Source organism: Mesocricetus auratus, unplaced genomic scaffold, assembly GCF_017639785.1.
Source record: "Mesocricetus auratus isolate SY011 unplaced genomic scaffold, BCM_Maur_2.0 Super-Scaffold_100038, whole genome shotgun sequence".
Lineage (NCBI taxonomy): Eukaryota > Metazoa > Chordata > Mammalia > Rodentia > Cricetidae > Mesocricetus > Mesocricetus auratus.
This window is the reverse complement of record NW_024429216.1, coordinates 7119236-7147080: the sequence shown is the minus strand read 5'-3', so window position 1 is coordinate 7147080 and position 27845 is coordinate 7119236. Positions and strand designations below refer to the sequence as shown.

Below are 27845 nucleotides of genomic sequence, written 5' to 3'. Positions count from 1 at the left end.
AGACCCAGGACAGAGGAGTCCGATTGTGGGAGAAGCCCACGTCCACAGAGTAGCCGAAATAGCCCAGAGGGCCTGGAGGGTTTCTTGGGGGTGTAAGTCTGAACCTGCTGGTGGATTGTTGGGTCTTGTTCACACACACCTCAGAGATGTGATGAAGGGCCTTGGTCACCAAAGCTCACTCGACAAAATGCTGTTAACTGAAAGAGTTGTTGGCTTATAGAAGCAAGCTGGACTGCTGAGTGCTGACCTTAGAGACTGGCCTTCCCTGTCAATGGACAGGAAAATTCACACACCCTGGAGACCACACAGCCACTGAGGAGAGCTGCTCACATATATTTAGTTTTTTATTTGTTGAGACAGGATTTCATGGAGTCTTGGCTGACCTAGAACTTGCCATGTTGAGCCTCAGATTCTCAAAGATCTGCCTGCCTCTGGAGTGCTGACCCAGCAGACAGGACATTCCCATGGGCTGTGCAGATGTCAGGCAGAGAAGTAGAGCAAGGCTCACTGAATACCAGGGAGATGGCATGCCAGGCTCGGCATTACCTGACATGCTCAGGTGACCCTGTGATGGTGAGGAGAGTGTCCCTGAGAAAATGCCCCCCCCCCCCATTTTCACATAGCGGCCAAAAGCTAAAGGAGAAAGACAGCAGGCTCCACTTTTTTTTGAGACTGGATCTCCTTACAAAACCTTGCTATCCTGGAACTTACTACATAGACCAGGCTGGCCTCTGCACATGAGCACTGGATGAAAGGTGTTCACCACACTGTCCAGCTGGAAGTCTACACAGTGATTTCATTTATTCCTTTGTTTGTTTGTTTGTTTCCAAGACAGGGTTTCTCTATTGTTTTGGAGGCTGTCCTGGAAATAGTTCTTGTAGACCAGGTTGGTCTCGAACTCACAGAGATCCTCCTACCTCTGCCTCCAGAGTGCTGGGATTAAAGGCATGTACCACCACTGCCCAGCTGGTTTTCTTTAAGAAGAGCCTTTGAAGCCGGGCGTTGGTGGTGCACGTCTTTAATCCCAGCACTTGGGAGGCAGAGGTAGGCATATCTCTTAGTTCGAGGCCAGCCTGGTCTACAAGGACTATTTCCAGGACAGCAGACCGAGTTCCAGGACAGTCTCCAAAACAATACAGAGAAACCCCCTCTCAAAATAACCAAAAAAAAAAAAAAAAAAAAAAAAAAGAGCCTTTGTTTTGTTGCCAAGGCTAACATCAGGGATTCTCCCGCCTCAGCCTCTGGAGCAGCTGGGAATGCAGGTACTGGCCACATAACCCCTGTCCCTTATCCCCTTTTTGAGCCTGACTGTTGCTGTAAGCAGGCTGGCAACCCTCCTGAGGTCCTCCTGGTAATCTGGGGCTGCAAGGCATGGATAGGAGTTGGGGTAGTAATGGACTTCATCAAGAGAACGAGCAGCCGGGCGGTGGTGGCGCACGCCTTTAATCCCAGCACTCGGGAGGCAGAGGCAGGCGGATCTCTGTGAGTTCGAGGCCAGCCTGGTCTACAGAGCGAGTTCCAGGACAGCCTCCAAAGCCACAGAGAAACCCTGTCTTGAAAAACCAAAAAAAAAAAAAAAAGAGAGAGAGAGAGAGAAGGAGCAGCTGAGGTTAGCCTGGGACCTATGGCTTTCCCAGAGGGACCAGAGACCCCTTTACTTGGGTGCATGGCTCCTTCCCAGAGGCACAGCTGGAACACATCTGGAGAGGGGAATTGTTTCTCCTAGCGCCTGGCTCTGGAGCAGACGGCCCTTTCTCCCTCCCTACCTCCTTGAATACCGGGAATTCCGGCGCCGCTGGGAGCCTGGGCCAGGCTGGGAACTTTCCTACAGCTGGGGGTGGCTGGGAATGTGCAGTTCTGCAGAGGCGGGGCGGGCCAGCCTCAGTCACTGTGAATGTGTGTGTGTGTGTGGGGGGGCAGACACAGGACTCAACTCCTAAGGAGCCCCCGGTACACAATGCAGCCCTGTGGGCACGGTGGCATTCAGGGAGCACACAGCTCCTTTTACTGAGTCTGGTCTTGGGCTGGTTGACTCACAATCACCTCTTGTAACGCTGGTGGCTCTTGGCACTCGATGGGTAAGTCGGGCTGTGAGGATTGGTCCCTGCTCAGCCCTTTCCTAGCGGGGAGACTAGGCAAGTTTCTTCTGTGCCTGTTTCTTCTCCCTAGTTTTGGATTGAGATAGTCTCACTCAGTAGCCCAGGCTCTTTCCTCATCTCTGTAAGGATTAAAGACAAGGAAAGACGCCTGTGGCTCAAAGTGTATACTGCTCTTGGAGAGGGCCCAAGTTCAATGTCTAGCACCCATGCTGCTTAGCTCATAGTTGCAGAGGACTCTGACGCCCTGCTCTAGGCTCCAAAGATGCTTGCACTCATGTATGTGCAGAGTTCAATGCCCAGCACTGCAAACAAAAAGCATCCTCAGGGTGTTGGGGAAACTCTGGTGGCCAAACTCTGGGAATCCCAGGCCCCTAAGAGTCTGGTTCTCAGATGGCAAAAACAAATCCAAACAAAACCCTCACCAGCCTCTCAGAGATGCCAAGGGTCAAAACAGAATGAGCTGACACAGTGACAACCTTGAAGCCAGCAAGGAGCTCTTCTCTTCTGTAGTAAAGCAGTCTCTGGCTGCTTGCCAAGGGCTAACAACCAGATACCTGAGCTCTGCAGGTTAGGAGGCTCCGTGTGTGATCAGAATGACTCCCCGGTGAGTCATGGGTTAAGATGCACTTGAGAAGTGACAGGATATGCTCACTGGACGCTAAAACCATTCCAAGAAGACAGGAAAGCCAGAGCTCTGAGGAATGTCACACACCAAATAAAGAGGACTTGAATTTACAGCCCCACGACACAGGGATGCCTCAGAATTCCAGGGAGGATTACAGACAGGGAAGGAAGGAAGGAGCTGGCATTTTTATCACCAAACAAACCGTTTCAATTATGCTACCCCGCAAGCCACTGCTGGGAGGGGGCAGGATACAAGCATAAAAACCTTTTTGTCCTACAACTTGGAGTTATTCTGTGGGAGGCAAGAACATGTTGAGGAATTGCAGAGGTCCCAAACGAGGGATGTGGTGTGTGTTTGTGTGTGGTTAGGGGGGGTGTTGGACATAATAATCAGGCTATTCATGGGAAAGGGGAGCTTGGATGTTTCCAAGGAAACCAAATGAGGGACAGAGCTCCTACAACGCCAACTTGACATGTCCTGGTGTCAGCAGGGGGTTTACGGTACTGGAAGAAGCCCATCAAGGAGAGGTGGTGCAGGATGGGTTGGTGGATAGAGGTGGTGGTGACGGTGTGTACGGAAGAGCAGATACACAGATGGAGGATGGGGAGGCAAACGGTGGGTGGAGACGGGGCGGTGGACATTGGATCCATTCAGATGGAAGAATGGAATAGAATTGGATGGATGGAGGGAAGGAGGATGGTAAAAGTTGATGGGAAAATGGATATATCACAGGGCAGAGAACGGAAGCAGCCGGGGTAAGCAGAGAGGGCAAGGCAGCAGATAGCTGCCAGGCGGTGGTGGCGCACGCCTTTAATCCCAGCACTCAGGAGGCAGAGGCAGGCAGGTCTCTGTGAGTTCGAGGCCAGCCTGGTCTACAGAGCAAGTTCTAGGACAGCCTCCAAAACAATACAGAGAAACCCTGTCTTGAAAAACCAGGAAAAAAAAAAAAGGATTTCAAGGGGTCTACCCAGAGGGGGGCATTTGCCCTGGTAGCCCAGGTTGCCCCAAAACTCCTGGACTCATAGGACCCATTTCAGCCTCCCAGGCAGCTGGGACCAGGGGCGTGCACCATCATGATGCCCAGCCTGAGCAGGAGGGCCATCTTGGATGGCAATCAAACAGTTCTGAAATCCTCAGAACTACAAGTCAGATCTAATGCCCTCCAAAGACCCTGAGGTTCCCTAGGCTTGTTTGTTTTTTGAGACAAAGTCTAATGTAGCTCAGGCTATGTAATCAAGGATGGCCACAAATAAATGACCCTCCCTCTCCACAGACTACAGGTATACAGTATCACACCCAGTTTTTTGTTTTGTGTTTCGAGACAGGGTTTCTCTGTGTAGCTTTGGAGGCTGTCCTGGAACTGGCTCTGTAGACCAGGCTGGCCTCAAACTCAAGAGATCTGCCTGTCTATGCTTCCCAAGTGCTGGGATTAAAGGCGTGCACCACTGCCCAGCTCGCACCCAGTTTTATGTAGTGCTGGGAATTGAACTTTGCACAGTCTGGGCAAACGCTGTAACAACTGAACAACATGCCCACCCTGAGATCCCCCAAATGTTCTGTTTTCACACTTGGGCCACGTCAGCTCTTAGTACCTCCCACCACCTCAAGAACAGCAAAACACACAGCATTTCATAAAGTTAATTAACAAAATAACCACGACCTCATAAGGGCCATCTGTGAACACAGATCCCAAGGCATGGAAAGCTGCAGCCATTTCCAGACCTGTGTCCTGACTCCAGATATCGCAAGGGTGGGTGGCACCTGGTGAAAGTTCTGGAAGCTTAGGAAGCCTAATGTCCAGGCTTACTTACATTTGGGACAGGGCATCAGGAGCCCCCTGTGCCTTGGGAAGGCCCACAGGCTCCGGGGTGGGGGGCTGCCAAGAGAGCAGGGTGGTTTAGCCGGACCTGGGCTTTGGCTGGCCGTAGGCGCCCACCACCTCCTACCTGGATACTAACTGTGGTGGCATAGCTGAGCCTCCTGGCTGGAGGGGCTGGGGGCTGGGGCTGAGGTGGTGGTGAGGGCGCCCGTGATGTGGGCGCAGAGGAGGACCAGTGACCCTGGGAGGGTACCAGCCCGTCTCCGCCAGGTCCCTGACGGCGAGCCAGGCTCTGGCTGATGTATGAAGCTGCCAGATACCTTGAGAGGGCAGCGGCACTGGGACCCAGCAGCTGGCGTGTGGAGAGGGAGGGGCTCTGGAGTGGGGTGCAGTCTGAGGACTCTGATGTGGCAACAGGAGAGACCAAATGGCCTCTTGGTTTTGATAACTCCATGGTGGTCTGAGTCGGGGTGGTTATTAGGTCTGGCAGGTCCCCAGAGCATCCTTGTTCAGTAAAAGGCGTGGCAGCTGAAACGTGGCCATCCGTGGGGTTCTGCTGGTCCAGGGAGGGTAGAAGTCTGGGAGCTGGTGTGTCATCTGTGAGGCTGGGATCTGGACCCAGAGACTCTGGGGCTCCCTCCTGCTTGGGGAGCGATGGGGGAGCTTCGGCCCTGATGTCTGTAAGGACTTGTGGCTGGGACATGGGTAAGGCAGCTGGCATCTGAACGTCTTGGGACAAAGATGGGCTGCATGGGATGCAGCAGTCTGGGTGACCTCCCTCTGCAGGCAGAGGAAAGGTACCAGGACCCTTCATGTCTGGGGGGTCAGGTGACAATGGCAGTGGGGAGGCGGCTGGGATCTCACAGTCAGGGTCGCTTGTGCACACTGGTAAGGGGCTGACAGCTCGGCCACCAGCAGCAGCTGGACCCTGATCAATGCTGTCATCAACTTGCTCACTTCCTGGGGAACTATCCGGGCTTTGGCTGTCCTCGTGACTTTCTTGCTTGGACAAAAGGGGGGTGGCTAAAATCATGACACTAGCACAAGCTCCCTGTTTGGGCAATGCCCCAGTGGTTTGCATTTGGAAGTCTGCATGACACGCTTGCCCAGGAAGACAGGAGGTGGTGGGTGGCACCTGGATCTCCATGTAGTTTCCATGCCCAGTTGAAGAAGTGGCAGCCGGAACTTGACTCTGATCAGGCAAAGTGGAGGCAGTTGGGACCTGCACGTCTGGAGGTTCTTCTGGCTCGGGCGAAGGGGATGTGCATGGAACCTGCATAGTCTCGAAGTCACTTTGCTCAGGTAGAGGGGTGGGCGGAATGAAGCTGCTCAGGTGGTCTTGCTTGGGCAAATCTGGAACACTTAGACTCTGGGCATTCAGGGGATCTCCTTGCTTAGACAGAGGTGTGGCAGCATGAACCAGAGCAGCAGGACCCAGAGGGACAGACTCCTGGGCACAGTTCAGTGGGAAGGCCAGCTCACATACAAGCACATGTCCAAAAGCAGGCAGGGGCCCTGTATGAAGAGAAAGAGAATCAAGGGCTAAGGGTGCAGATTAGCAGTAGACACCTGCCTGGAATCCCCCAGTGAGAGGCTGGGGGCGTGGCTCAGTGGTAGAGCCCCTACTTAGAATCACCCAGTGAGAGGCTATCTCGAAAAACAAAAAACAAACAAACAAAAACGTGTAAGTTACCAGGCTCAGCCTCCTCCTGGGGTGGGCAGGGGGATGGCTGGGGTTGGGCCAGGACACGAGGTCGGCGTCGGGGGGCATTGGTGGATGCCCGAGTCTCAGCTCGCTGCATCTGCTGAATCCGCTCGCTGTAGAGTCGAGCCAGCTCTCGCACCCGGGATGCTGACCGTTCGGAATGTGGCATTCCTGCCTTCCCGCTGGGGCTGCCTCCAGTAAGGTCAGAGTCCTCCAGGATCAGCAGCGGTTCAGGGAAGCCAGGCCGGGCCAGCTGCCCCTGCTCCAACGCTTGCCAGGCGCTCCGGATTTCTGAACAAGAGCGGTATTCCAGTTCCTGCGGGAATCCTGGGACTTGGGCGCCATTCTGGGTCTGCACAGCTGGGAATGCCACGCCTTCCGTGTCTTCCTCCTGTCCCACCCGGCTTTCTGAGGGTGGCTCGCCCAGTCCTCTGGGATTGCTCCCAGTCAACAATTCCCTCCTGGTGGCTAGAGGCTGGGCAGGCTCCTGAAGGGGTCCAGGGAGCCAGGGGCCACAGGGGAAGGAGGGGGTGCTGGCCAAGCTGGGAATGTCAGGCACACTGGACATGGGTGAAAGGCAGGGCATCTCAAACACACCAGGGATGTCAGAGAGACTGGGAAGGCAGGGAACCTCGGGGATTTCTGGAAGGCTGGGCATGCCACTGGGAATCTTGGCAAGGCCGGGCATGCAGGGCATTTCAGCCGAGCTGGAACCTTCCAGCCCCTCTAAGACGTGGAGTGGGGATGGCTCCCGCTCATCTGTCTCCAGCTCTTCATCCTCCTCCTCCTCCTCTGAGGACTCTCGGCTGGGCAGGGCTTGGAACGAGAGGGGCTCGCTTTCAACTGGTACCCGGGAGTCTCTGGGGAACTTGGGAGTGTCATGGGTGGCTGGCTATAGTGGGAACACAGAGAAAGCCAAGGCATCAGGGGGATGGGGTGGCGGGAGGACCTGGGCTGTGTGCTCTGCCCGCCCGAGGCATCAGGGGGATGGGGTGGCGGGAGGACCTGGGCTGTGTGCTCTGCCCGCCCGAGGCATCAGGGGGATGGGGTGGCGGGAGGACCTGGGCTGTGTGCTCTGCCCGCCCAAAGCTATGACAGTAGTTGCAGCTCACCCCTGGATCCCTCAGGCCTCTCTGGTTAAGCAGTTCTAGGATTTCCTCAGTGATGGAGGTCCCTGATGGGTCCAATGTGGGAGGCCCAGCATCTTCCAGGTCTTCAGGGGGGCCAGAAGCAGACAGCACAGGCTGCAACTCAGGAGGGGGATGGAGTTCCCCTTCACCGCCAGCATGCTTGAGAGGGGTGGAAAGGGAGAGCCTGGAATGCTGTGCCCCAAACTCCCAGCCCTCCTCTTGCAGATGGGGGAAGTCAAAGACCCCTGCCCCCACCTTCTTATTCTTTCTTTTGGAGAGGGCCTTATGTAGCCCAGACTGGCCTTGAATTTCTAACCCTCCTGCTTTCCTACCACAGGCAGCCTGGCTTCACCACCACCCCCTTTTTAAAATGGGTGTAGGGGATGGAACTCAGTGTTATCCCCCAAAACCACCCCCACCCATTTTTTGAGAGATAGGGTCTCACTATGTAGCCTGAGCTGGCCTAAAATTCAGTATGTAGACCAGGCTGGCCTTGAACTCACAGACACCTGCCTATCTCTGCCTCCAAGCTGGGATTAAAAACATGTGGAACATCACACTTCACCTGCTAGCCACCCCCTCCCCTTTAGATTTTTTCGAGACAGGGTTTATCTGTGTAGCCCTAGCTGTCCTGGAACTCGCTCTGTAGACCAGGCTGGCCTCGAACTCACAGAGATCCGCCTGCCTCTGCCTCCCGAGTGCTGGGACTAAAGGCGTGCGCCACCAGTGCCTGGCTGCTTCAAACTTTTGACCCTCTTGTTTGTAGCCTAAATTGCAATCACCTCCAGGGTACCCCGCTTAATGCCCCCCTCTTTATTTATAAATAAATATATTTTGAGAGTTTCATATCATATGGTTCAGGCTAGACTAGAACTCGCCTGTAGTCAAGGATGACCTTGAACTCATGACCCTCCTAGCTTTCTCTCTCTTGTGCTGGGATTTCAGGCTTGTGCTATCTAGTTTTATGTGCAGCTAAGGGCTCAAACTTAGAGCATGCTGGGTAAACCCAGAATCAATTTAGCTACATCCCCAGGCCTTTAACCCAGGCTTTTCCGGACCTAGGAGTGTGGAATTGAAATTCTCCTCTCCACCGGAGCTAGGCATTCAGGTTCCCAGTGTCTGGCCCAGGGCGTTTCTCAGTTCTTACCTTGACTTGAGGCTTCTCTGGGGATGGAGAAGAACAGAAAAGAATGAGACACAGGAGTAAATTATTCCCTGCAATTGACCAGCTGACCCCTCCTCCCCCTCCAACCACCCTCAGGCATCCCTGGAGAGAGACAAGGACAGACTGACGGACATGGACCAGCCACTAACCGTTCTGGGGAAAAATGACATAAGGTTCCTTTGCTGGCTCTGGGGAAGGACACAGGATTATCAGGAGGCCAGGCCATTGGCTCCCTGTGTCCCCTTGAAGTGGTGTGACTACTCACCGGACTGCCTGCGGCCACGGCGGCTGCCGGAGAGTCTTGGAGACGGAGCTGTGGGAGAAACGGTCAGAGTCCAGTGTGAGCCCAGCCCTTCCGCCTAGGGGAGGGCCTGGGGGCTCAAACTCACATTCTGTGTTACCTGGGTTTCTTCTGCCAGGAGTGAAACTTCTAGCGTCCCGAGGGCGGGGAGAGTCCAGTGGGGACGTTGGGGGCTCTGGGATAAGTTTGCTTTTGGGAGCACCTGTGAGGGAGAGTTGAGGGACTAATGGTCTACTTTCTTGGAAGCATCTCCTTTTTCAGCATGGGACTTCACTCAGCCCAGGCCCCTGGACTCACAGTGCAGGCTGTTTTCCAAAAGAACTTGCTTTGCCTGAAAGAAAGGGAGATGGGTGTTGGGGGGACGGGGTCCAGAGAGCAGAGCCTGAGCACCGGCCATTCCCAATAATGAATGATTGCTTCTAAAACCAGGCCAAAGGCAGGTAATCCTCACCACTGCCCTCGAGTTAGGCACTATTCCTCCAGATGAGGAGAATCCAAGGCTAGGGACCTTGCTGCCTAAGATCACAAAGCAAGAGTGTGCCGCATCCCGAAGCCAGAAAGCCTAATTCTGCAGGATCAGCCATTTAAGTGGCAAGAGTGCCACACCCATGTTATTGGTGTCTGCCTTGGAGCCTGGGCTCTAAGCCACTTGCCATGCAGGTCCATACCTTGGCAGGGATGGAAGCCGGATGGTTCTCAATGAAGAGGCGCTGGAGACAGTGAATCCACAGCCGTTTCTCTTCTTGGTTCTTGGCCTGGGGGTGAGGTAGGTGGAGGTCAGGGATCTGGGTTCTGAGCTACAGCAGGGGTGGGAGTCAGCCCAGCCCAGCCCCTGCATACCTGGAGCAGGTGTCTGTGCTTGGGGATGGTCAGGTCTGACACCTTAAATCCTAACGGGTCTCGAGGGGTCTCAGTGACACTCAGATTACAGCACTGCGGGGAGGAACACAGAGGCTGGGGTGCTGAGACCCTCCTGAAAATACTGGGGCTCTCCCATCTCCTAGAAATCAAAATCAGCTCCTCACGGGATCCGCTCACTCCCTCACATCTATCTCCCTGAAGATGTGCTTCGTCTTCTTCCATGAAGACACCCTCCATTTTTAAAAAGTCCAGTCTCATTTACGTAGCTCAGGCTGGTCTCAAAAATCCTAATTACTATTATGTTTTACAGACAGGGTTTCTTTGTGGAGCCCTAGCTGTGCTGCAACTTGCTCTGTAGACCAGGCTGGCCTCGAACTCAGAGATCCACCTGCCTCTGCCTCTTGAGTGCTGGGATTAAATGTGTGCACCACCACCACCCAGCTAGCTCCCCGTTTTTTTTTGTTTTTTTTTTTTTTTTTCGAGACAGGGTTTCTTTGTATTGTTTTGGAGACTGTCCTGGAACTCACTCTGTAGACCAGGCTGGCCTCGAACTCACAGAGATCCGCCTGCCTCTGCCTCCCGAGTGCTGGGATTAAAGGCGTGCGCCACCAACGCTCGGCGCTCCCCGTTTTTTAATTTCCCTATGGAAAACGCTGGCTGGATATGATGGCACACACCTATAATCATAGCACTTGGGAGCCTGAAGCAGGAGAATTAAAACAAATTTGAAGTCAGCACAGCATATGCAGCAAGTTCCAGGCAGCTAGACTATAAAGAACACTGGAGGAAGGGCTTAGTGGGGACAAAAAGCACTGTGTGCCCATCCTGAAGACCCGAGTTCAACTCCCGGATTCCACAGCTCCACAAGGTGGCAGGACTGAATCTGAGAGCTTTCCTCTTGCTCTCTCGCTCACATGCGCGTGCGCACACACATTAAAATTTAAAAAAAAAAAAAAGACCAGCATGTGGGCCATTGCTATATGGCTCAATCTGTCCTTCGTTCTGGAGGTCGGACTCCTGCTTTTGCTTTCTTTCCAACTAAAACTCCTTTCTCCTTTCATCGCAGCACCTGGGAGGCAGAGGCAGGCAGGTTTCTGAGTTCAAGGCCAGCCTGGTTTAAACAGTGAGTTTGAGGTCACCCACAGCTACTTAGTGAGACATGAGACAATGTCTCAAAAACAAGTTACATGGCTGAGGGGTGTGCTGTGAGTCTGTGCATTTGTGTGCCCGTGGAAGCCAGAGGTCCTGGATCCTTTATAGCTGGAGTTTAGGAGGTTTTGAGCAGCCCGATGTGAATGCTGGGATGAAATCTGGATGTTTTCACTGACATGCACGCATGCGTGGTTTTTCGAGGCAGGGTTTCTCTGTATTGTTTTGGAGACTGTCCTGGAACTCGCTCAGTAGACCAGGCTGGCCTCGAACTCACAGAGATCCGCCTGCCTCTCGTGCGTGTTAATAGGGGGTTGTGTACACACCACCAAGTATCACTGGAGTTCAGAGAACAGCTCTGTGGTATCTTCACTCCCTGAGCCATGTAGCTACCTGAGGTGTTCACTGCTGCTTTTTCGGTTAAGTTTTGTTTTGCAACAGGGTCTCGTTCACAGTCCTAGCTAGCCTAGAACAGACACAGATCACTGTGCCTCTGCTGGGATCTGTTTTTGAATCAGGATCTCACTATGCAGCCTACACTGACTTTGAGCCCACTTAAGAGGTCAGGCTAGCCTCGAACTTGCAGCGACCTCGCTTCAGTCTCCGAGTGCTTGCTTGGTTTTCAGGCGTGAGCTACCACACCTAGCTTCTAGCCTTCACTTTCTGACACAGAATTTCATCAGTTTGTCCAGACTGGTCTTGAGCATTCTTTGTAGCCCAGGCTAGACTTGAACTGTTGATCTTCCTGTCTCAGTGCCCCCCCCCTGGAATCACAGATCTAACGTCACTGGGCCCAGCTGAATATGGTCCTTGGAAGCCAGGCTGTCCCCTAAACCACCTTTTGGGTATTCGGGTGACAGTACATTGAAGGTAACTGCCTGGCCCAGGCCCCACCCCATACTCACAAAGATGTGACCCTTGTAGGTATATTCGGGCCCGCGGCGTTTGGCCACAAGCAGCATCCGTGAGAACAGGAAGAGCAGGCGCTCACCCCCTCGCAGCCGTGGGCCTCCCCCACCGCCCCCACGGAAGGTGCCTTCCAGCACCAGCTCTCCAAAGGCACTGAGCTCGGGTCCAGTCCAGCCGCCGAGCCGCCGCTGTACCTCCTGCGGGGACCACACCAGGCACACAGACAGGCGGGGGGTGGGGTGGGGGGGTGGGGGGTGTGTGTGTGTGGGAGGGGTGGGGGAGTGGGGGGGGTTGGTGGCACACACACACACAAGGGCCAAAACAGAGGTGTTAGTGACGGGGATTCCCCTGCGCACTGCCCCCCAGCTCTGTCCCCAGCCCACCCTGGGGCCACCTGCAGGCGTGCTGCGTGCTCTTGCTTGCGCTTCATGTCGTTGATGTACCAGGCCACCGCGGTCATGGACACGATGGCTTCCTCCACCATCTCCCGCCCGCCGGTGTCTGGGCCCTCCGCCCAGTGTTTGCCCAGCTCCTGCCAGTCATCCAGCGGGGCGCACGGGGTGAGGAAAAGAGAAGATGACGGTGACAGGAGGAGGGGCAACGTGGAAGGGGGGGCAGACCACACACAGCCCAGGGAGCTAGGGGTGACTGTTGCATCCGACCACGCCCCTCCACAAAGCCAGGCCCCAGGAGACACAGCTGACCTGCAGCAAGAGATGGTACTTCAGGATACGCTGAACGGGCTTCAGCAAGAAGCTCTGCAGAGGCAGGGAATGGCGGAGCTGGGCCTGGCGTTCCTGCAGCCACAGAGTGGCCGGCGGGGACAGTGACAGCTCTCGGAGCAGGGCCAGCGAGCTGGAGACACAGGCACAGATCAGTGGTGGCCGGTGCCCCAGAGAGCCGGCGGGACTGGGAGCGTTTGGCTAGCGGCCGGGGTCCAGGGGCGGTCAGGGGAGGGCAGTTAAGGACTGGCGGGGGCTGAACCTGGGCTCTGGGTGGGGGGCGGTGGCTGACACACTGGGCTCATGGGCATGGCCCGGGGCCAAGCAGGGATCCCCTCTGCCTCACCTCGGGTAGTTCATGCAGTACAATGTGTAGATGTCAAAATCCTCGCTCTGCGGGGACAAGGGAGTCAGCACCACTTCCCACGCCCCGCCCCCACCCCGGGAAGCTAAGCTCAGCCCGGCCCAACTGTCCCCTCGCCCTGCGCTGTCTTCAACGCCGGCCCATACTCACCCTTTGCACAAAACACTCTGCTATGCTCCCTGCGCTGTTGCTGTTCTCCAAGTCCTCCAGGAGCTCACTGTGGGGAGGGGAAGAGTGAGGGACAGTCTGCCTCCCTGTCCCGCGGCAAGACCAACAGACATGGGACAGAGCCTAAGACGGCCACAGGAGAAAGCCCATCCCACTCATTCTGTCTCGGGATGGCTTCATAGTCTTCAGCCCAACAACCCTGCCACAGCTGGCATGTCGTGACCTAGGAGTGACACAACAGCCCTGGGAAAGGGGGTCGGGAATTCCCAAACAGATGATCTTACAATTCGGTTGTTTATATATAAAAAAATTCCAGTCGTAAGCTGGGCAATGGTGGCATAAGACTGTCATGTCAGTTACTTGGGAAGTAAGAAAGGAGGGTCAAGAGTTCGAGGTCGATGTGGGTTACTTAGTGAGACACTTGCCTCAAAACCCAAAAATGAGAAAAGCTGGGAACTGGCTCAGTGATGCAAAGCTTGCCCAGGACGTCCAAGGTCCAGGGTTCAATCTCTAGAGTTTTTTGTTCATTTGTTTTTTTCTAAAGGGCTCTGGACTGGGAAGAGGCGGCGCACACCTTTAATCCCAGCACTCGGGAGGCAGAGGCAGGAGGATCTCTGTGAGTTCGAGGCCAGCCTGGTCTACAGAGTGAGTTCCAGGACAGACAGCAGGAAGATCTCAATTTTGAGACCAGTTTGAACCACACCAGGAGACCCTACTTAAAAAAGAAGTCAAGGCTAGCTGGGTGTGGTGGTGCATGCCTATAATTCCCGCACTTGGGAGGTAGAGGCAGGGAAATGAGTTAAGGTTACCCTCAGCTACACAGCAGAGTTCCAAGCCAGCCTCGTTACATGAGACCCCGTGTGTCGCAAGGAATGGACAAACCATAAAAGCTTCTCTTGTGATTCTGAGATATCACTCTTAGTGATGTGGGGAGCAAACAGCTGGGTTAGGTGAGGGCTGAAGGCGTCCTAGGCCCTGGAATCACACTGCTAAATCTGTGAAAGTTCTAGGCACCCAGATCCCACATGACTCTTAGAGCCCAAGCCTGACGCCCCAACTTTACAAATGGCATCTGAGTGGTTCTATACCTCTTCCCCGCCGTCCCCATCATGCTCACTGCCCACTGACACCAGACCACACCTCACATGCCAGCCCACACAGGGCCACTATGGGACACTCGGGTTAGTGTTAGGACACAGCCCCTCCCCTGCCACAGCAGCCAGTGCCCTTGTGGTCCCCACCCGTCCCTGACCTGCTAAACTCATAGATGTCCTCGATGTTGGCAAACAGCGTGCCCACCTGCTCCATGCTCAGCCCCAGGGCCCTGCCATCCATCAGAGGACCCAGGTAGTCCTGTGGGGACAGGAGGGGTTACAGAGGCCAAGGAGCTGGCCTGGGTCCCCAACGTCTTCAGGTGCCTGCCCGCCCCCGCCTCACCTCCACAATGCTTCGAAGGTCCCGGACGTACGCCCGCTCTGTCTCCACGATCTCCTTGGCCACTCGCTCCAACCTTGAGGGTTTCACTGACCCCTGGGTTCCCACGGGCGACAGGTGGAGGCGTATGGGGGGCTCTGGCAGCGGCTCTGGCCTAGAGGCTGGGCAGGCTGGTGATGGGTCCCCCTCAGAGCCCACAGTGCTCAGGGAGGTGGAGCTGCCGGATCCCCTCGGGGAAGCCATGTTGGGGGCTGCGGGGGCTGCTAAGGCAGGGAGCAAGTGGTCAGGGCTTCCCGGACGCGTGGTCTTCCTACGGCCCCCACACTACCCGCTCAGCTGTCAGTTCCCGCGGGTCCACTAGCCTAATCTGTGCAGTCCCTACCTACCAGACCTTCCCCTCAGCCTAGAGCCTCCATTTCCTCCATCAGCCGAGGCTATCATCACGAGTCCGTCCATCGGACTCCCACAAGCAGAGCCCCTTTTGATGTTCAAGTGCAAATTCCTCAGATGCACAGGGCCCCCTCGTCCAATGCAGCCGCGGCGGGTCCCTTCACCCAGTTCCCTTTCTCCAGCACATCTCTATGCGGCCCCCACCCCTCCACGCTCAACTTTGTCCAATTACTTAAAGGTGCGGCTGCGGGGCCTTTGTACACACTGTTCCCTGCATGCAGAACACTTCTTTGTCTCCAACTCCTTCCTCCCGAACTCTCGGCTTATCGGTCTTCTCCGTGGCGACAGGGCTGCGCTAGGCTGTCTTGGCCACGGTGTTGGCAGCACCGCTCAGCACTGGGTCGGCCACGGAGGGATGCTCAGTGTCCTGAGATGGAAGCGACAAATGCCCACAGGCTCCACCTGTCTGGACTGCTCACCTGTCGGAGTATTGCTCACAGCTGCGCAGTCGCAAGTTCGGTGGCCACACCCGAGCCTAAGGCTGGGTTTGGACAGGCTGAGTCCCCGGGCTCCCTCGGGCATGGCTGAGTGGCACAACTCGCACCTACAAAGAGACCCGCTTCTTGGGAACCGGACTTCGCTGCCCTCGCTGCCTCTTCAACTCACAAAGCGCTGAAAGTTGATACAAAAATCCAAGGAGGGGCCCCACGGGGTGACTATTAGAGGAGACACAAAGTGACAGAAACAAGGGGCCGAGAAGACGAGCTGAAGATGGAAAGGTCGAGACAAAGAGCGAAGACGGCAAAAGTGCCCGAGTCTGCAAGTCCCATCTGTCCGCGCGCCCCCCTCCCCCGGGCTCAGGGATCCTGGGAACTCTCAGGCTCAGGCTGAAGCTGAGGGCGAGGGGCAGGGCTGGGAAAAACCGTGGGCGGGAGAGGCCGCGGGGTCCCAGGGGAGGGCGGAGGCTGGGGGACCGGATGCCAGGGTCCTGCAGACGGCTCCCTACCCCGCCCAGGACTGCGCGCTGGGCGCTGGCCCCGGGCCCTCCACCCAGCTCCGGCGGGTCCCCCGGCACCCCGACCGCGGTCCCCACCGTGCGAGCGTTCGCTGTGCGGTCCCAGCCCCCGGCTCCCGCCGGCGCCTCCGCCACCCCCCGCCGGCACGCCCCCTCATTGTTCCGCCTCGGCGCCGCCCCCTCCCCCAACCCCGGGCCCCTCGCCTCCCCTCACCTCCCGGGGAGCTGCGGGCCCCGGGGTCGGGAGTCCGGCGAGTGTGGACCGTAACGCGCGGTCCCCAGGGAGGCTCAGAGCCCGGACTCAGGGTCGTGAACTTGGGGCTCTGAGACTCCAGAATCCGGAGCGAGTTGAGATCCAGAGTCCGAGGTCTCGGTGTTCCGAGTGGAAGATGCTGCTGCAACCCTCCACTCGAGTCTCGGCCGGGGGCGCCGGGGGCCCCAATCCCTGAGTCTCCTAGGTAGGGACGTGTGTGGCAGGGGGGACCGGGATTCCAGAGTTTCCAGAACCCTAGGGGCAGGGATGAAGTCACCTCCGGGAGGGAGCGCAAGGACTCGCAAACTCCTCGGTCTCTTGGGAGTGATGGATGCTGCAGCCCTAGGTCGAGGAGCGAGGTCCGTTCCCCAAGTGGCTCCCGAACTCGAGAGTCAGGAGCCCCGGGGGCGGGGGGCGGGAGTGCGCGGCCCGCGATCCTGCGGTCTTCGAAGCCGGGTGCAGGCACGGGCCTCCGGCCTCGGAGGTGACGTCCCGGGCCCGCTGCTCCTCCAAGAGGGGGCGCTGGGCTTCAGCCGTCCCGGCGCGCGAACCCAGACTTGCCGGTCTCTTAAAGACGCGGGACAGGGATCCCGGACGCCCGGGTCCGACACGCCGAACGCCTCGGGCTCCGGGATGGGTGCCCCGGGGCTCCGGGGGCGGCGACGGCGCCGCATCTGGGGCGGGGAGAACCAGGTCCCAGATGTGGGGCGGGGGGCGGCCGCCCGAGGCTTCCCTTCCCCCTGGCCGCCGCTCGGGCTCACATCCTGTTCCCGCCCGCTGCGGGGGGAGGGGCCGCCTTCCGGCACGCCCTCCCGCAAAGGGTTAAGCCCCCCGCCCCCTGCTCTGCATGCTCGGGGGCGGGCGGGCCCAACGGCGGGCCGCCGCCCACATTCCAGGCCCGGAGGACTTTTGCCTTTTGCAGCAGGGGCCCGCCAGGCGTGAGAAGCCGGAACCGCGGCGCGCGCTCGCTCTCATTGGCCGATCGCAGGGCCTCACATTTGCATATGCAATGCGGGGCGGGGCCGTCCTGCGGGGCGGGGCTGTCCGGCGAGCCGCGCTACCGCGACCGACTGAAGGACTCGGTGGCGCGAGGGTGCGGCCGGAGCTCCAGTGGCGCAATCGGTTAGCGCGCGGTACTTATATGACAGTGCAGGCGGAGCAATGCCGAGGTTGTGAGTTCGATCCTCACCTGGAGCACTCTTTTCCTCCCTATTATATTTAAGCCGGGTGTATACTTCCCGTTCTCGTCGGTTTTAGAAGTCCTCACGTTTTATAAATCAACCAAACCGTATGTTTGAGACAGGGTCTCACCATGCAACACTGGCTGCCCTGGAACTCCCTCTCATCTCTCAGAGATCCGCCCGCCTCTGCCTCCCGAGTGCTGGGGTTAAAGGCTCGGAACATACAGCATTTTTGAATAATGAACATTATTTCCTTGTGATTTTTTTGCAGGGGTCGATTGGAACAGCCCGAAGGTGCAGTTTTCATTCTGAGCGCCAGGGGGCAATATCGCCCCTCATTAGGTGGCTCGGGCATCGACTGGACTCTAAATCTCAGAGCCTAGCGACGGATGGTTAGAACAGGCTCTGCCTCTTTCTGTATATTTCTTTTTCAGGTTTCTCAATCGATTTTTTATTTGTTTAATGTTTGTTTAACACATACTGAACAATCACTAGGCACCGTTCTTCCTGTCCCTGAGGACTTAACTTTCCACTAAAGAGATTGCTACAAACCTATGAATTACCTACATATTTTAACCTTCACCATGTTGCTCAAACTCCTGCCTCCATCTCCATCTGGGAGTGTAAGTGTATTTTTAGATTAGGTAGTGATAAATATGGAAGGGACTTAGACTGCCATAGTCAATGATCTTATTTTGATTTTTGTTTAAGACAGGGTTTCTTTGTGTAGTTCTGGTTCTCCAGGAACTCGAACTCAGAGCTCTGCCTGCCTCTGCCTCCCGAACGCTGAGAGTAAAGGCGCGCGCCACCAACGCCCTGGCTCCTAGCTTTAGTTTTGTGTGTGGGTGTTGTGGCTGTGCACCATGTGCATGCTTGGTGCTCCAGGAGACTGGAGGGAGTATTAGGTCCCCTGAACTTGAGTTACAGAGGGTTGTGAGCCCTGTGGTGCAGGCAGTCCAACCAGGTCCTCTGCTGGAGGTGTTCTTAACTGCTGGTCCATCTCTCCAGCCCCAGGGAAGATCTCCTTTAAACAGACATCTGTTGGAGTGCGTGCGCCATGGGAACACCAGGGAGATGTTTCAGGTAACACCCTAGGGCTGGAGGAGTGTGTTAGTGGAGCAGGTGAGAAGAGCAGGCAGCTAGCTGTGTGTGTGTGTGTTTGCACGCGCACATCGCGCTGAGTGGGGAGCGGGAACCCAGGCTGTTGGGCTGAGATGAGGATTTAGGACTTTGACTCTTTGTGATCTGACTCTGCGGTTCTAGTAAGCTTCCCTGGTCTCCTAGGGGAAAGCAACTGGGGGTGGGAGTGGGAGTAGGGGCGGGGGTGGGGGCGGGGGTGGGGGGTTGATCAGAGAGCAGTTAGGTACTTTTAGGTCTGAGTAGGAGCAAGGTGGCTTTCCGTGAGGGCTCTGGGACCTGGAGTGAGTTGCAGACTCGGGGGTGTGTCCAAGACAGATCTGTCTAACAAATGGGCTTGTGTCATTCTTTTTAAAAATGTTTGCTTTTGCCGAGCGTTGGTAGCGCATGTCTTTAATCCCAGCACTCGGGGAGGCAGAGGCAGGTGGATATCTATGAGTTCGAGACCAGCCTGGTCTACGGAGCGAGTTCCTGGACAGGTTCCAAAACAATACAGAGAAACCCTGCCTCGAAACCCCACCCCCAAAATTTCACTTTTGCTGGGCGGTGGGAGCCCATGCCTTTAATCCCAGCACTCAGGAGGCAGAAACAGGGATCTCTGTGAGTTCAAGGCTACACTGAGAAACCCTGTCTCCAAACAAGTTGTTTTTATTCTATGCATGTGAATGTTTTCCCTGCACATAATTATGTGCACTACAAGCATGCCTTAGTGACCTAGGAAACCAGAAGGCTCTGGGTCCCCTGGAACCGGAGTTCCGAGCCACCATTGGGTCCTTTACCAGAGACGGAAGCTCTCTCTTTTTTCTGAACCATCTCTTCAGGATCTAGTCATAGCCTTAGAGCAGGGCTTTCCAGACACGGCGCAGGCACTTTGCGTGTGCTTGGAAAGACCAAAAGGCCTTTTGGGGGTCGGGGAGTGGGGAGACCAGCGCTAGGGATGGTAGCTGTGGTCCTTCCTTCCAGCGCCCATCCGTCTGTCTCTCTCAAATGCCCGGCACTGCTGGCACTCCTCCCGCTACCTTCCCGAAGCCTCTGGGTCTTGGAGTTTGTTTCCCGCACCCAACCCTGTTCCACATGCCAGGGCCTGAGACTTTCCCATAAGGGAGGCAGTTTCCTGGATGAGACCAAAGGTCAGCAGAACGGAGTGAAAGACAGGCAGGACTTGGGGAAAGGAGGAGAGAGAGGTTAAGGGTACCTTTAGGGGAGGAAGGACAAAGGGACGGAGAGAGGAGCAACTAGGAATCAGAGGGCCTCGCCAGGAGAGCTACGACGTCAGCTCGACTCAAAAACAAACCCGGCAGAGTCCTAGGGGCGAAGAGACGCCGGGGAAAGAGGGCGGAGCCATAGCAGTAGGAGGAGGGGTTGGGGACAAGAAAGAAAAGTGGAGGGGTGGGGGGGAGCGCAGGCCCTGACGCGGGCAGCTTCCGGGCGCGGCCCGCCCAGCCCGGGCTGGCCGCCGCCGCGGTCTCTTGCCTTGTATGGTCGGAGGACGCGGCCGCCCTACCCATGCGCCCTACGAGCCGAAGCTTACGACGCTGCTCCGGAAATGCCCGATCGCGGTCGGGCCCAGGGGGCTGGGGTCTGCTCATGCTGGAAGGCGGAGACTCTTCCAGGGTTGGGACCCCCAAGTTGTTAGCTGCCGGAACCTGAGATTCCTAACAGAGCCTAGACTTCCCCACACTTCTTTAAAGCCCGTACCCCAGACTCAAAGGGCGCGTGTCTGTAATCCTAAGCATTCACGAGATCGAGGCAGGAGGATTACCAAGCGTTACGGGTCGCTCGGGGTTCAGAGGGGAGATCCTGGTTCCCCTTCCTTCTCGTCCTCCCCCACCCCAAATAAAATCCCGTAGAGTAGGGAGAGAGGGCTCAGCAAGAAGAGGTGCTTGCCGCCCAGGCGGGAGATCTAGTTCTGTCCCCGGGATCCACGTCGGGGAAGAGGCCGGGTCCCCGCGGGCTGTCTTCCGACCTCGGCGCTGCTTGGCGCGCACACACGCTACGCGCTAGCAAAGCCGGGCTGGCGCTCGTTATCCCAGCGTTTCAGAGGCTGAGGCTCAGCTTGAGTTACTCGACCGTTTCCCAAAACAAGCCTTGTGTCAAGAGTTTGAAGTCCACCCCCGCTCTGTACGCCGGGTGCAAGGGTCCCCTAGGAGCCGGCTCCGGGATGATCCCCTGCCCCTGGCCGCCCCGGCTCGCGTTCCGGCACATTCCGTCCTCCCCGTCCCGCCCCGCCCTCCACCCTTGGCCCCGTGGGGACGGAAACATCCCGTCCCTGCCCGAGCTGGGTCAAGAGCCGGAGGGACAGGACTGGAGCGCCCCCAGCGTCAGAACCAGCTCTCCTGGCTTCTACTGGGTGACCTCATCTCACCACGCCCCCTCAGGTGAACAAACCGGAGGGTAACGTCACTTCCTGCCAGGTAAGCGCCACCAGGAATCACAGCTCCCTGGCAAGTCTGGAGGTCAGTTTGCCCACTGTCCCACAGATGTGGCCCCGTGAAAACAAACAAATTCCATCTCAGTTACCACTCAAGATTTTATTTAAAAATTCCATAAAACCACAAAAATAGACCTGTAAGGTAGCAATATATTACTTAATATATTATAGTATACTTAATACAGTATCCATTTTAATATTACAAAAAGAAAAACGAAGTAGACGACCCAATATATATAAATACTATAAAATCTTATTACAATAAATAAAGTCGTCATAAATAAAGGGCCCACTGGTTGGAGAAGGGATTTGGCAATGGCTTTGGCTATTTGCTTTGGGAGGGAAATTTGAGCACCAGGATTCTCCCTCAGGGGAAGCTTCAACCACCAGACACTGATCCTCCGGGTTTAGTAAAAACTGGGATGGGGTTGTGGGAGCCAGCTCTCTTCACAGCACTTAAGATTCCAGGAGACCAGAGTTGGGGAGGGGCTGGTGCATGCCTATATAACACCAAAACTTGGTAAACAAAGGAAGGATTATCTCAAGTTCAACGACAGCCTGAGCTCCATAATGAGCCCCAATCTCAGAAACAACCCAAGAGTTGGGCCTGGAAGACCAACTGTCAACTGTCCCCCTCAAAAATGCTACATTTTAGGTACCCTATGAACCAATACACCTAAACACTTAACTTGCAAACTAGGGACCTGCCCTAGCACAGCACCAGGGGGGAGTTAATGCATTCTGGAATGTCGAGAGGCACTTACTAATTTAGGAGTCCCCTAGGTCCCCACAGCAATAAGCAACCCCCTTGAGACCTAGCTGATCCGCACTAGTTAGGCGTTTGTCACTCAGAAACAGAGATGCGATTGAAAATGGGGAGACGCCTTGGGGTTGCAGGGGGCTGGGGAGGCCCAAACACCCCAGCTTCAAAGACGGGCGAGTCTGACCCACCCAGGCTGCTGCCGCTGCTGGCATAGTCATCTGGATCAGATCCCAGGGAGTGTGCAGATGGGCTTCGAGCCAGGCCGCCCAAGGGCCCCCAGATGGTGTTAGGGGTTGACCTCCGGCAGGAGGGGCAACAGGCCGGAACAGGGTCTCTTCGGGTCACAGGGGTCCCGGGGGCGGCAGAGAAGGCAGAGGGGGAGAGCGGCAGGTCCCCAGGTGGGGGCGGGGAGCTGGAGGGCGAGAAGGACAGGGCAGGGCCGGGAAAGGCCGGCGGTGGAGGTGAGGTCCTGCGGCCAGAGGGCAAGCCCGAGAAGCTGAGGCTTTGTCGAAGCACATGGGGCTGGCCCGGGGCAGCCAGGTCTTCGTTGGGGTTGTGGATGAAGTGGCATCGAGAGCCGTAGGGACAGCGGCCCTGGAGGTAGAACTTGTGGCAGAGTTCCGTCTTGTACTTGGGGTGACGATTGGCCTGGCGCAATTCGGCCAGGCCGTGGGCAAACTGGCACTTAGCCCCGTATCGACAACGCCCGCTCTCCGAGTAGGTCCGACAGAGCTCCGTCTTGTACCGGGAGGAGGTGGAAGTTGCCGTAGGCGAAGTAGGTGAGGGTGACAGTTCAGGGCCCGGGCGGGGAGCCAAGGGTGCAAAACCAGGCGGTGGGGGCACCCAGCCGCAGCTTCGGCCCTCCACCAGGCTGGTGGAGCGGCCGGTCAGGCGAGAAGTGACCCCAGACGCGATGGGGTCGGCCGAGTTTATGCTCCACAGCACCGAGGGCTCAGTTCCTCCGTGGTCGGATGACAGGTCAGCCAGGAGGCTCTGAGAGGAACAGGGTTCGGTTAGGCCACCAGAAAAGGTAAGGTGACGACTGACGACGCCCCGCCCCAGTTGTAAATAACTTCACAAGCTTGCCATTCCGGTTTGTGGGTTCTGGGCCTGAGCCCCACCCGGATCCCACAAACTCCGGGGAGAACCCGATCGCGGAGACCAGTGTCTCGACACGCCTGAAGCTAATCCAGAAGGACTCAGGAAGCCCGGCATCCCCGCCCGAGCGAGACGGCACCCCCAAATCAGAGCACACCCCTGCTCCCCAACTTCGGGCCTCCAGACCTCCCCGGATATGACCGCCCATGGGCGCTCCAGTTTCACAACTTGGGGGAACCGGTCAGAGCCGACTCAGACCAGATCTCTCTAGAACTCTGACCGAGTCGACTCCCCCCAAGCCCTACACTAGCTGGGGCGCCGAGGCGCGCGGCGGGCAGCGAAGGGGACCAGGCAGGTGCGGGGCTACTTCCGCCCCGCGCGAGTGACAGTGGCGCGCCCGCTTTCTGTCCCCAGGGGCCGCCGGCTCCTGGGCTCCCCTTCCCACCCTAGCCGGCCAGGGCTGGTCTGCGGGGCCCGGGCGTCCACGGCCTAACGATTGGGGCTCCAGGGACTCGGGCGTGCCGTCTAGCCGGTCCTCACCTCATAGAGGGCAGAGAGATCCATGGTGGCTCGAACGGCCGCGGAGAGGACACCGACGCCGGGGTCGCAGAAGTCTGGCTGTGGCCGGCCAACCAGAGCCGTCGCCCTTTTATAGAGCCTTGGCCTGGGGGCGTGGCGGGGGCGTGGCCAAGGGCGCTTCCCGGACGCGCCCCCGCGCCGTAGCCCTGCCCGCCGGGTGCGAGGCCCCCTTCCGCCCCTCTGCTCGCCGCTGGGCTGAATGTGCCTGAACTTGGCCGGCGGGCAGCCCCGGCCGCTCTCGGGAGGTCGCTGGGGGTTTGCGAGACTGGCTGGCGGTGAGGGTAGAGTGGGGCGTCTGGGTAGTTTTCAGACGGTCGGGAAGGGGACTGGGGCAGCAGTGGGGGCAGGGCTCCGGGGACAATTGCCAAGGGCAGAGACTGAGAGGGCGTGTGCGTGTGAGACGGGCGGGGGCGGGGAGAGACCAACTGGGAGAGACAGAGATGGCCAGAAGCCGAGAGAAAAACAAAGAGACGCAATGAGAGACGTACACAAGCCAGGCCAGCTTTGTAAGATGGCAGTTCCGGCCACTCAGGGAGGCTGGTAAAATTCAAGGCCTGGCTGGACTACACAGTGAGTTCTAGGTCCGCCTGGGTAACATTGTGAGACCTTGGTCTTAAAAAGTAAAAAGGCGTTGGTGGCGCACGCCTTTAATCCCAGCACTCGGGAGGCAGAGGCAGGCGGATCTCTGTGAGTTCGAGGCCAGCCTGGTCTACAGAGTGAGTTCCAGGACAGCCAGGGCTACACAGAGAAACCCAGTTTAAAAACAATCCCCCTCCTCTCGCAAAAAAAAAAAAAAAAAAAAGAAATCCAGAAGCATATGGCTGTAATCATGGCACTTCAGAGGTGGGGGAAACGAAACGGGCGTTCCGTGCCAGCCTCGGCTACTGATCCGGTTCCAGGTCCTACTTCTAAAAAGAGAGAAACCACTAAGGTGGGGGAGGGGTGAAAAGAAGGCTCAGCGCTAGAGTGGGCACTTGGCACTCCTTAGCTCCGATCCCTGCTGCAGAAGAGAAAGAGATGACATATATGGAGGGGAGACAGTAGGGAGAAGGTGTTGGGAAACAAGTGTAGATGAGGAAACGGGTTACAGAAAGGTAACAAGCAAAGGTGAAATAAAAACCAAAACCGCCAGGGGCAGAACCTGTAAGAGAGGCCCGGGGAAGAATCCTCGGAGCTCCCCCCTTCCCCAAGGCTGGACAGGTCCCCTCTCCCCAGCTGCGCTTTAAATTATTAAGAGGTTTCGCTTCCGAAAACTCAAGGTTGGAATAGCTTGAGCCTTTTATTAGGGAGGAAGCTTGCCTCTATTGGAAAAACAGGGAGGGGGCACCTTCAACGTTGAATGGGTCTCTTGTAATGGAAGCCGCCTTAACTAAAGTTACAATTCTCTCGAGGACCGTTCTCCACCACTTCTGTAAGGTTTTTGTTTTTTAGCACGACCTCGTGGCTGACCTGGAACTCGCGATCCTCCAGTCCCCACCACCCAAGTAGTGTTAGGATTACAGGCTTGCCCCGCGGCCACACCCAAGTAAACAAACAAACAAGAAGTGTTACTTCAAGGTGAAAACCTGTGTTTGTGTATGGGGGTTATCATTGCTAGGGGTGTAATTACAATGCTGGGAAGTTCTTGCTCGGTGCGTTACGCACTTGTGTTGAGGTGGGGAGATTCTGCCAGGCTTCTTCTCACTGGTTTGCCTGCTCGGAGCCCGGGGGTGGGGGTGGGGTGGGGGAATCCCTGGTGCAGCGCTTTCTGGAGCCAAGGGGCCTTCCAGGGCTGATCCCGTGAGCTGGGCGGGCCGCAGGCTGCTGTGGCACGGTTGCGGCCTCCCGCTCGCCCGTGACTCACTCGCTCAGGGGGGGGGGCTTCCTGGAAGCCGTGACGAGGACGCTCAGCCCGGACGCTTGGGTTCCTCTCTTGTAACTAGGGCTCCAGTCTGTTGTAAACAGTCTCGAGGACAACGGGAAAAGAAGGGAAGGAGGGGCCAAAAAAAACCCCGTCTCCCGCCCAGTTTACAAATCCCTGAGCCAGCCGATTTTAGGACCAAACGCAAAAAATAAAAAATAAAATAAAAACGGGGTTTGGGGTGGGGCATGCTGGGGATTTTCGGAGGCCGGCTGGGTCTGGATCATGGAGAAGTAATTCCAGTTTCGATTCCCTGGAGACTGGGAGCTTTTGCCATCCCTGACTCAGCCTGGACCCCTCCTCTATCTGCTGAGTCATTGGGACTGAAGCCTGGCCTCCTGGATCTCCGATCCTCTCCAAAGGGTGCTGGGGCGGGGTCAGGGGGGGTGGCAGCGTGTTAGTATGACGATCTCTGAAAATCAGGACTTTAAGCCCGATCAGGGGCTCAGTTACTTCCTGGCACCCCCTACACACACACACACACACACACACACACACACACACACACACACACACACACACAGGAGCCCTGGCCCCCAACCCCTGGTCGGGGGTCCAGGTCCCACTTCGCCCTCCCACTCAGAGATCCAGGCCTCAACCCCTATTCTCTGGGCCTAGGAGTCGGAGGGTCCCGTCCAGCCCCCGCTTGGGTGCCCCTATCCCAGCAGGAAGTTCATGGCCGGACTCCTCCCTGCTCCCTACGTAGCCAGCTGGGAAAATCCGCGGCCCCGGCAGAGCCCGGGAATCCCCTCTGGAATGACGGCGGGGAAGGGGGTGGCCAAGGTCCTCGGGCGCACTCGGCCACGTCCTGTGCGCCTTGGGTGGGGGCTGGGGGAGCGAAAGGGGCGGAAACCAGAGAGGCTAAAAATATAGCAAGCACTTCCGGCCCGGGCGGGGGGGGGCAGAGAACGCAGAGCAGAGTTTCCAGAAAAACAAGCGGGGACGGGAAACACGGGGGTGTGAGAGCCGGTGAGCGGGTGGGCGGGCTAGGGCCAGTGTACTCGCTCGCGGCACGTGTGTGCCTGTCGCGATTGCCTGCCAGTGTGGTCCAGGCGGGGTGTTGCAGGGGCAACAGCCAGCATGCCAACCTCCAGTGGAAGGGAGGCTTGCTGCATGTGTGTGGTGGGGAGTCTTTAAATACCAAGGTGTGCAGTTGGGGACTTGGGACCGGGGCGGGGGTGGTGGTAAGCCTGTGACCCACCCGTGCTTAAGGGTACCCATTGAGCAGGACCCTGTAAGTCAATGTGAAGCCGCCTGTCCGGGCCATGTGTGCTGCAAGTGGCCCCCTGGAGGATTGTCAACTGTAACTGCTGCAGCTGTCTTTGAGGGGCTTCACGGGAACCGTCACTTTCACCCCACCCCCACCCATCTGTGTGTAACTGAACTGCTGTGGCATCTGGGGTGGCTTAACGGGTGTCGTTCCTCGCAGGTGCCTGGGTGATGATGGGATTATGCACGTAGAACCTTGAGGTAGAGTGTGGGCTTTCTGTGGCTCGGCACTGTTATGCTATGTATGAACAGTATTTGTGGGTCTGCGTCCTTGTTTGTGGCCGTCTTGGAGGTTGCCTGTCCCTGACGATGTAGTAGACCTGAGTCTGGACATAGTTCCTGTGGACCAGTCACGAGGCAGTGAAACCAGCGAACTTTGGCGCCTGACGTAGCAGCAGCACATGATGGGGTGCGTTGAGTTGCGCTCCTGTGCCTGCCTCCGTGGGCAGAACAGATGCGCGCACACCCGCACCTAGATGCTGAGTGTCTGAGCCAATCTTATCTGTCCCCAGCGAATGAGGCAGCGCTGCCACAGAGCTGAGTCAGCCTGTGATGGGCAAAGTCTTGATGGGGTGCGGAGATAGCGGGTTAAGTGGTGGTTGCAGGGTTCGGTAGTCACGTGGGTAGATGGTTGCTTTAGTCCTTGCTCATGGAGCAGGGTCCATGTGTGTGGGCGGATGGCCAGTGTGCTGATCCCTGCTGGGGGTGGAGCATGTGCCCATGGTCAGCCTGTAGACATGAGGAGCATTCTGGCCTCAAACCTGCAGCAAGCCTCCTACTTCTGCCTCTCCAGTGCTGAGATTACAAGCATGAACCACTGTGGCTGGCTCTGTGGTTTTTCATCTTATACACACCCCTCCCTGGTGTGGGCTTTTGCACAGACCTGTACAACTTCCCTGTGCCCATAGGGCTGGGAAAAGGCCCTCATGACCCGTCCAGGCTTCCTCCCCTGTGCTATCTGGTTTTTGTTTTTTTGTTGTTTCGAGACAGGGTTTCTCTGTGGCTTTGGAGGTTGTCCTGAACTCGCTCTGTAGACCAGGCTGGCCTCTAACTCAGAGATCCGCCTGCCTCTGCCTCCCGAGTGCTGGGATTAAAGGCGAGTGTGTGCCACCCAGGTCCAGCCCCGTGCTCTCTGAACCTAGCCCAAACCTCTTCACTCTCAAGAGCGCCACCATTGCCCGAGGTTGCCCAGGGCTCTGCAGTTCCCCACTCTTTTGCAGGAGGTATTCCTAGATCCCAATTTCCTGTCTTTAAGTCTGCTCTTACCTGCCTAGGAAGGTTTAACAGATGGGCTTGTGATTCTGCCCAGGCTGGTCTCAACCCATCCTCCCGCCTCAGGCTCTCAAATGCTGGTACGAATGAGGCCACTAACCCCTTC

General features: G+C 56.9%; 2 protein-coding genes and 1 non-coding gene across 5 annotated transcripts; 1 reads left to right on the top strand and 2 right to left on the bottom strand.

The window, feature by feature from the left end:
* Positions 1-4348: 4348 nt before the first annotated feature.
* On the bottom strand, positions 4349-16766 carry Plekhg2 (pleckstrin homology and RhoGEF domain containing G2). 3 transcript variants are annotated; one of them, XM_040734349.1, is made up of 19 exons: positions 16071-16766; positions 15321-15445; positions 14455-14714; positions 14270-14370; positions 13000-13066; positions 12832-12878; positions 12468-12618; positions 12158-12295; positions 11760-11960; positions 9685-9777; positions 9513-9599; positions 9142-9175; positions 8945-9046; positions 8809-8856; positions 8693-8731; positions 8526-8542; positions 7361-7537; positions 6237-7140; positions 4349-6058 (listed from the first exon to the last, which is right to left on the bottom strand). In XM_040734349.1, the coding sequence occupies exons 2-19, from the start codon at positions 15421-15423 to the stop codon at positions 4551-4553; spliced, it is 4077 nt and encodes a 1358-aa protein (XP_040590283.1). In that variant the 5' UTR covers positions 15424-15445; positions 16071-16766; the 3' UTR covers positions 4349-4550. The 3 variants fall into 3 exon arrangements, with proteins under 3 accessions (XP_040590283.1, XP_040590284.1, XP_040590285.1); XM_040734350.1 differs by having other exon boundaries at positions 14455-14711; XM_040734351.1 differs by lacking the exon at positions 8693-8731.
* Positions 16767-17213: 447 nt separating this feature from the next.
* Positions 17214-17306, top strand: Trnai-uau. Its single transcript is given in 2 exon segments — positions 17214-17251; positions 17271-17306. It is a non-coding gene; the product is annotated as a tRNA-Ile (tRNA).
* A 3633-nt stretch (positions 17307-20939) lies between these two features.
* Positions 20940-23341, bottom strand: Zfp36 (ZFP36 ring finger protein). The gene is made up of 2 exons (XM_005086219.4): positions 23260-23341; positions 20940-22614 (listed from the first exon to the last, which is right to left on the bottom strand). The coding sequence occupies exons 1-2, from the start codon at positions 23281-23283 to the stop codon at positions 21703-21705; spliced, it is 936 nt and encodes a 311-aa protein (XP_005086276.1). The 5' UTR covers positions 23284-23341; the 3' UTR covers positions 20940-21702.
* Between the last annotated feature and the right edge of the window lie 4504 nt (positions 23342-27845).

What these genes read in the sequence shown, in the direction of transcription:
- Plekhg2 (XM_040734349.1), bottom strand. Translation starts at nt 15,423, where the DNA reads ATGCCCGAGGGAGCCCGGGGACTCAGCCTGTCCAAACCCAGCCTTAGG. An exon ending in CCTACAAGGGTCACATCTTT is followed by an intron (nt 9,778 to 11,759) that starts GTGAGTATGGGG and finishes TCCTCCCCGCAG; the next exon opens with TGCTGTAATCTGAGTGTCAC. An exon ending in CCAGGAGGAGGCTGAGCCTG is followed by an intron (nt 6,059 to 6,236) that starts GTAACTTACACG and finishes CTCTTCATACAG; the next exon opens with GGCCCCTGCCTGCTTTTGGA.
- Zfp36 (XM_005086219.4), bottom strand. Translation starts at nt 23,283, where the DNA reads ATGGATCTCTCTGCCCTCTATGAG. An exon ending in ATCTCTCTGCCCTCTATGAG is followed by an intron (nt 22,615 to 23,259) that starts GTGAGGACCGGC and finishes TGTTCCTCTCAG; the next exon opens with AGCCTCCTGGCTGACCTGTC.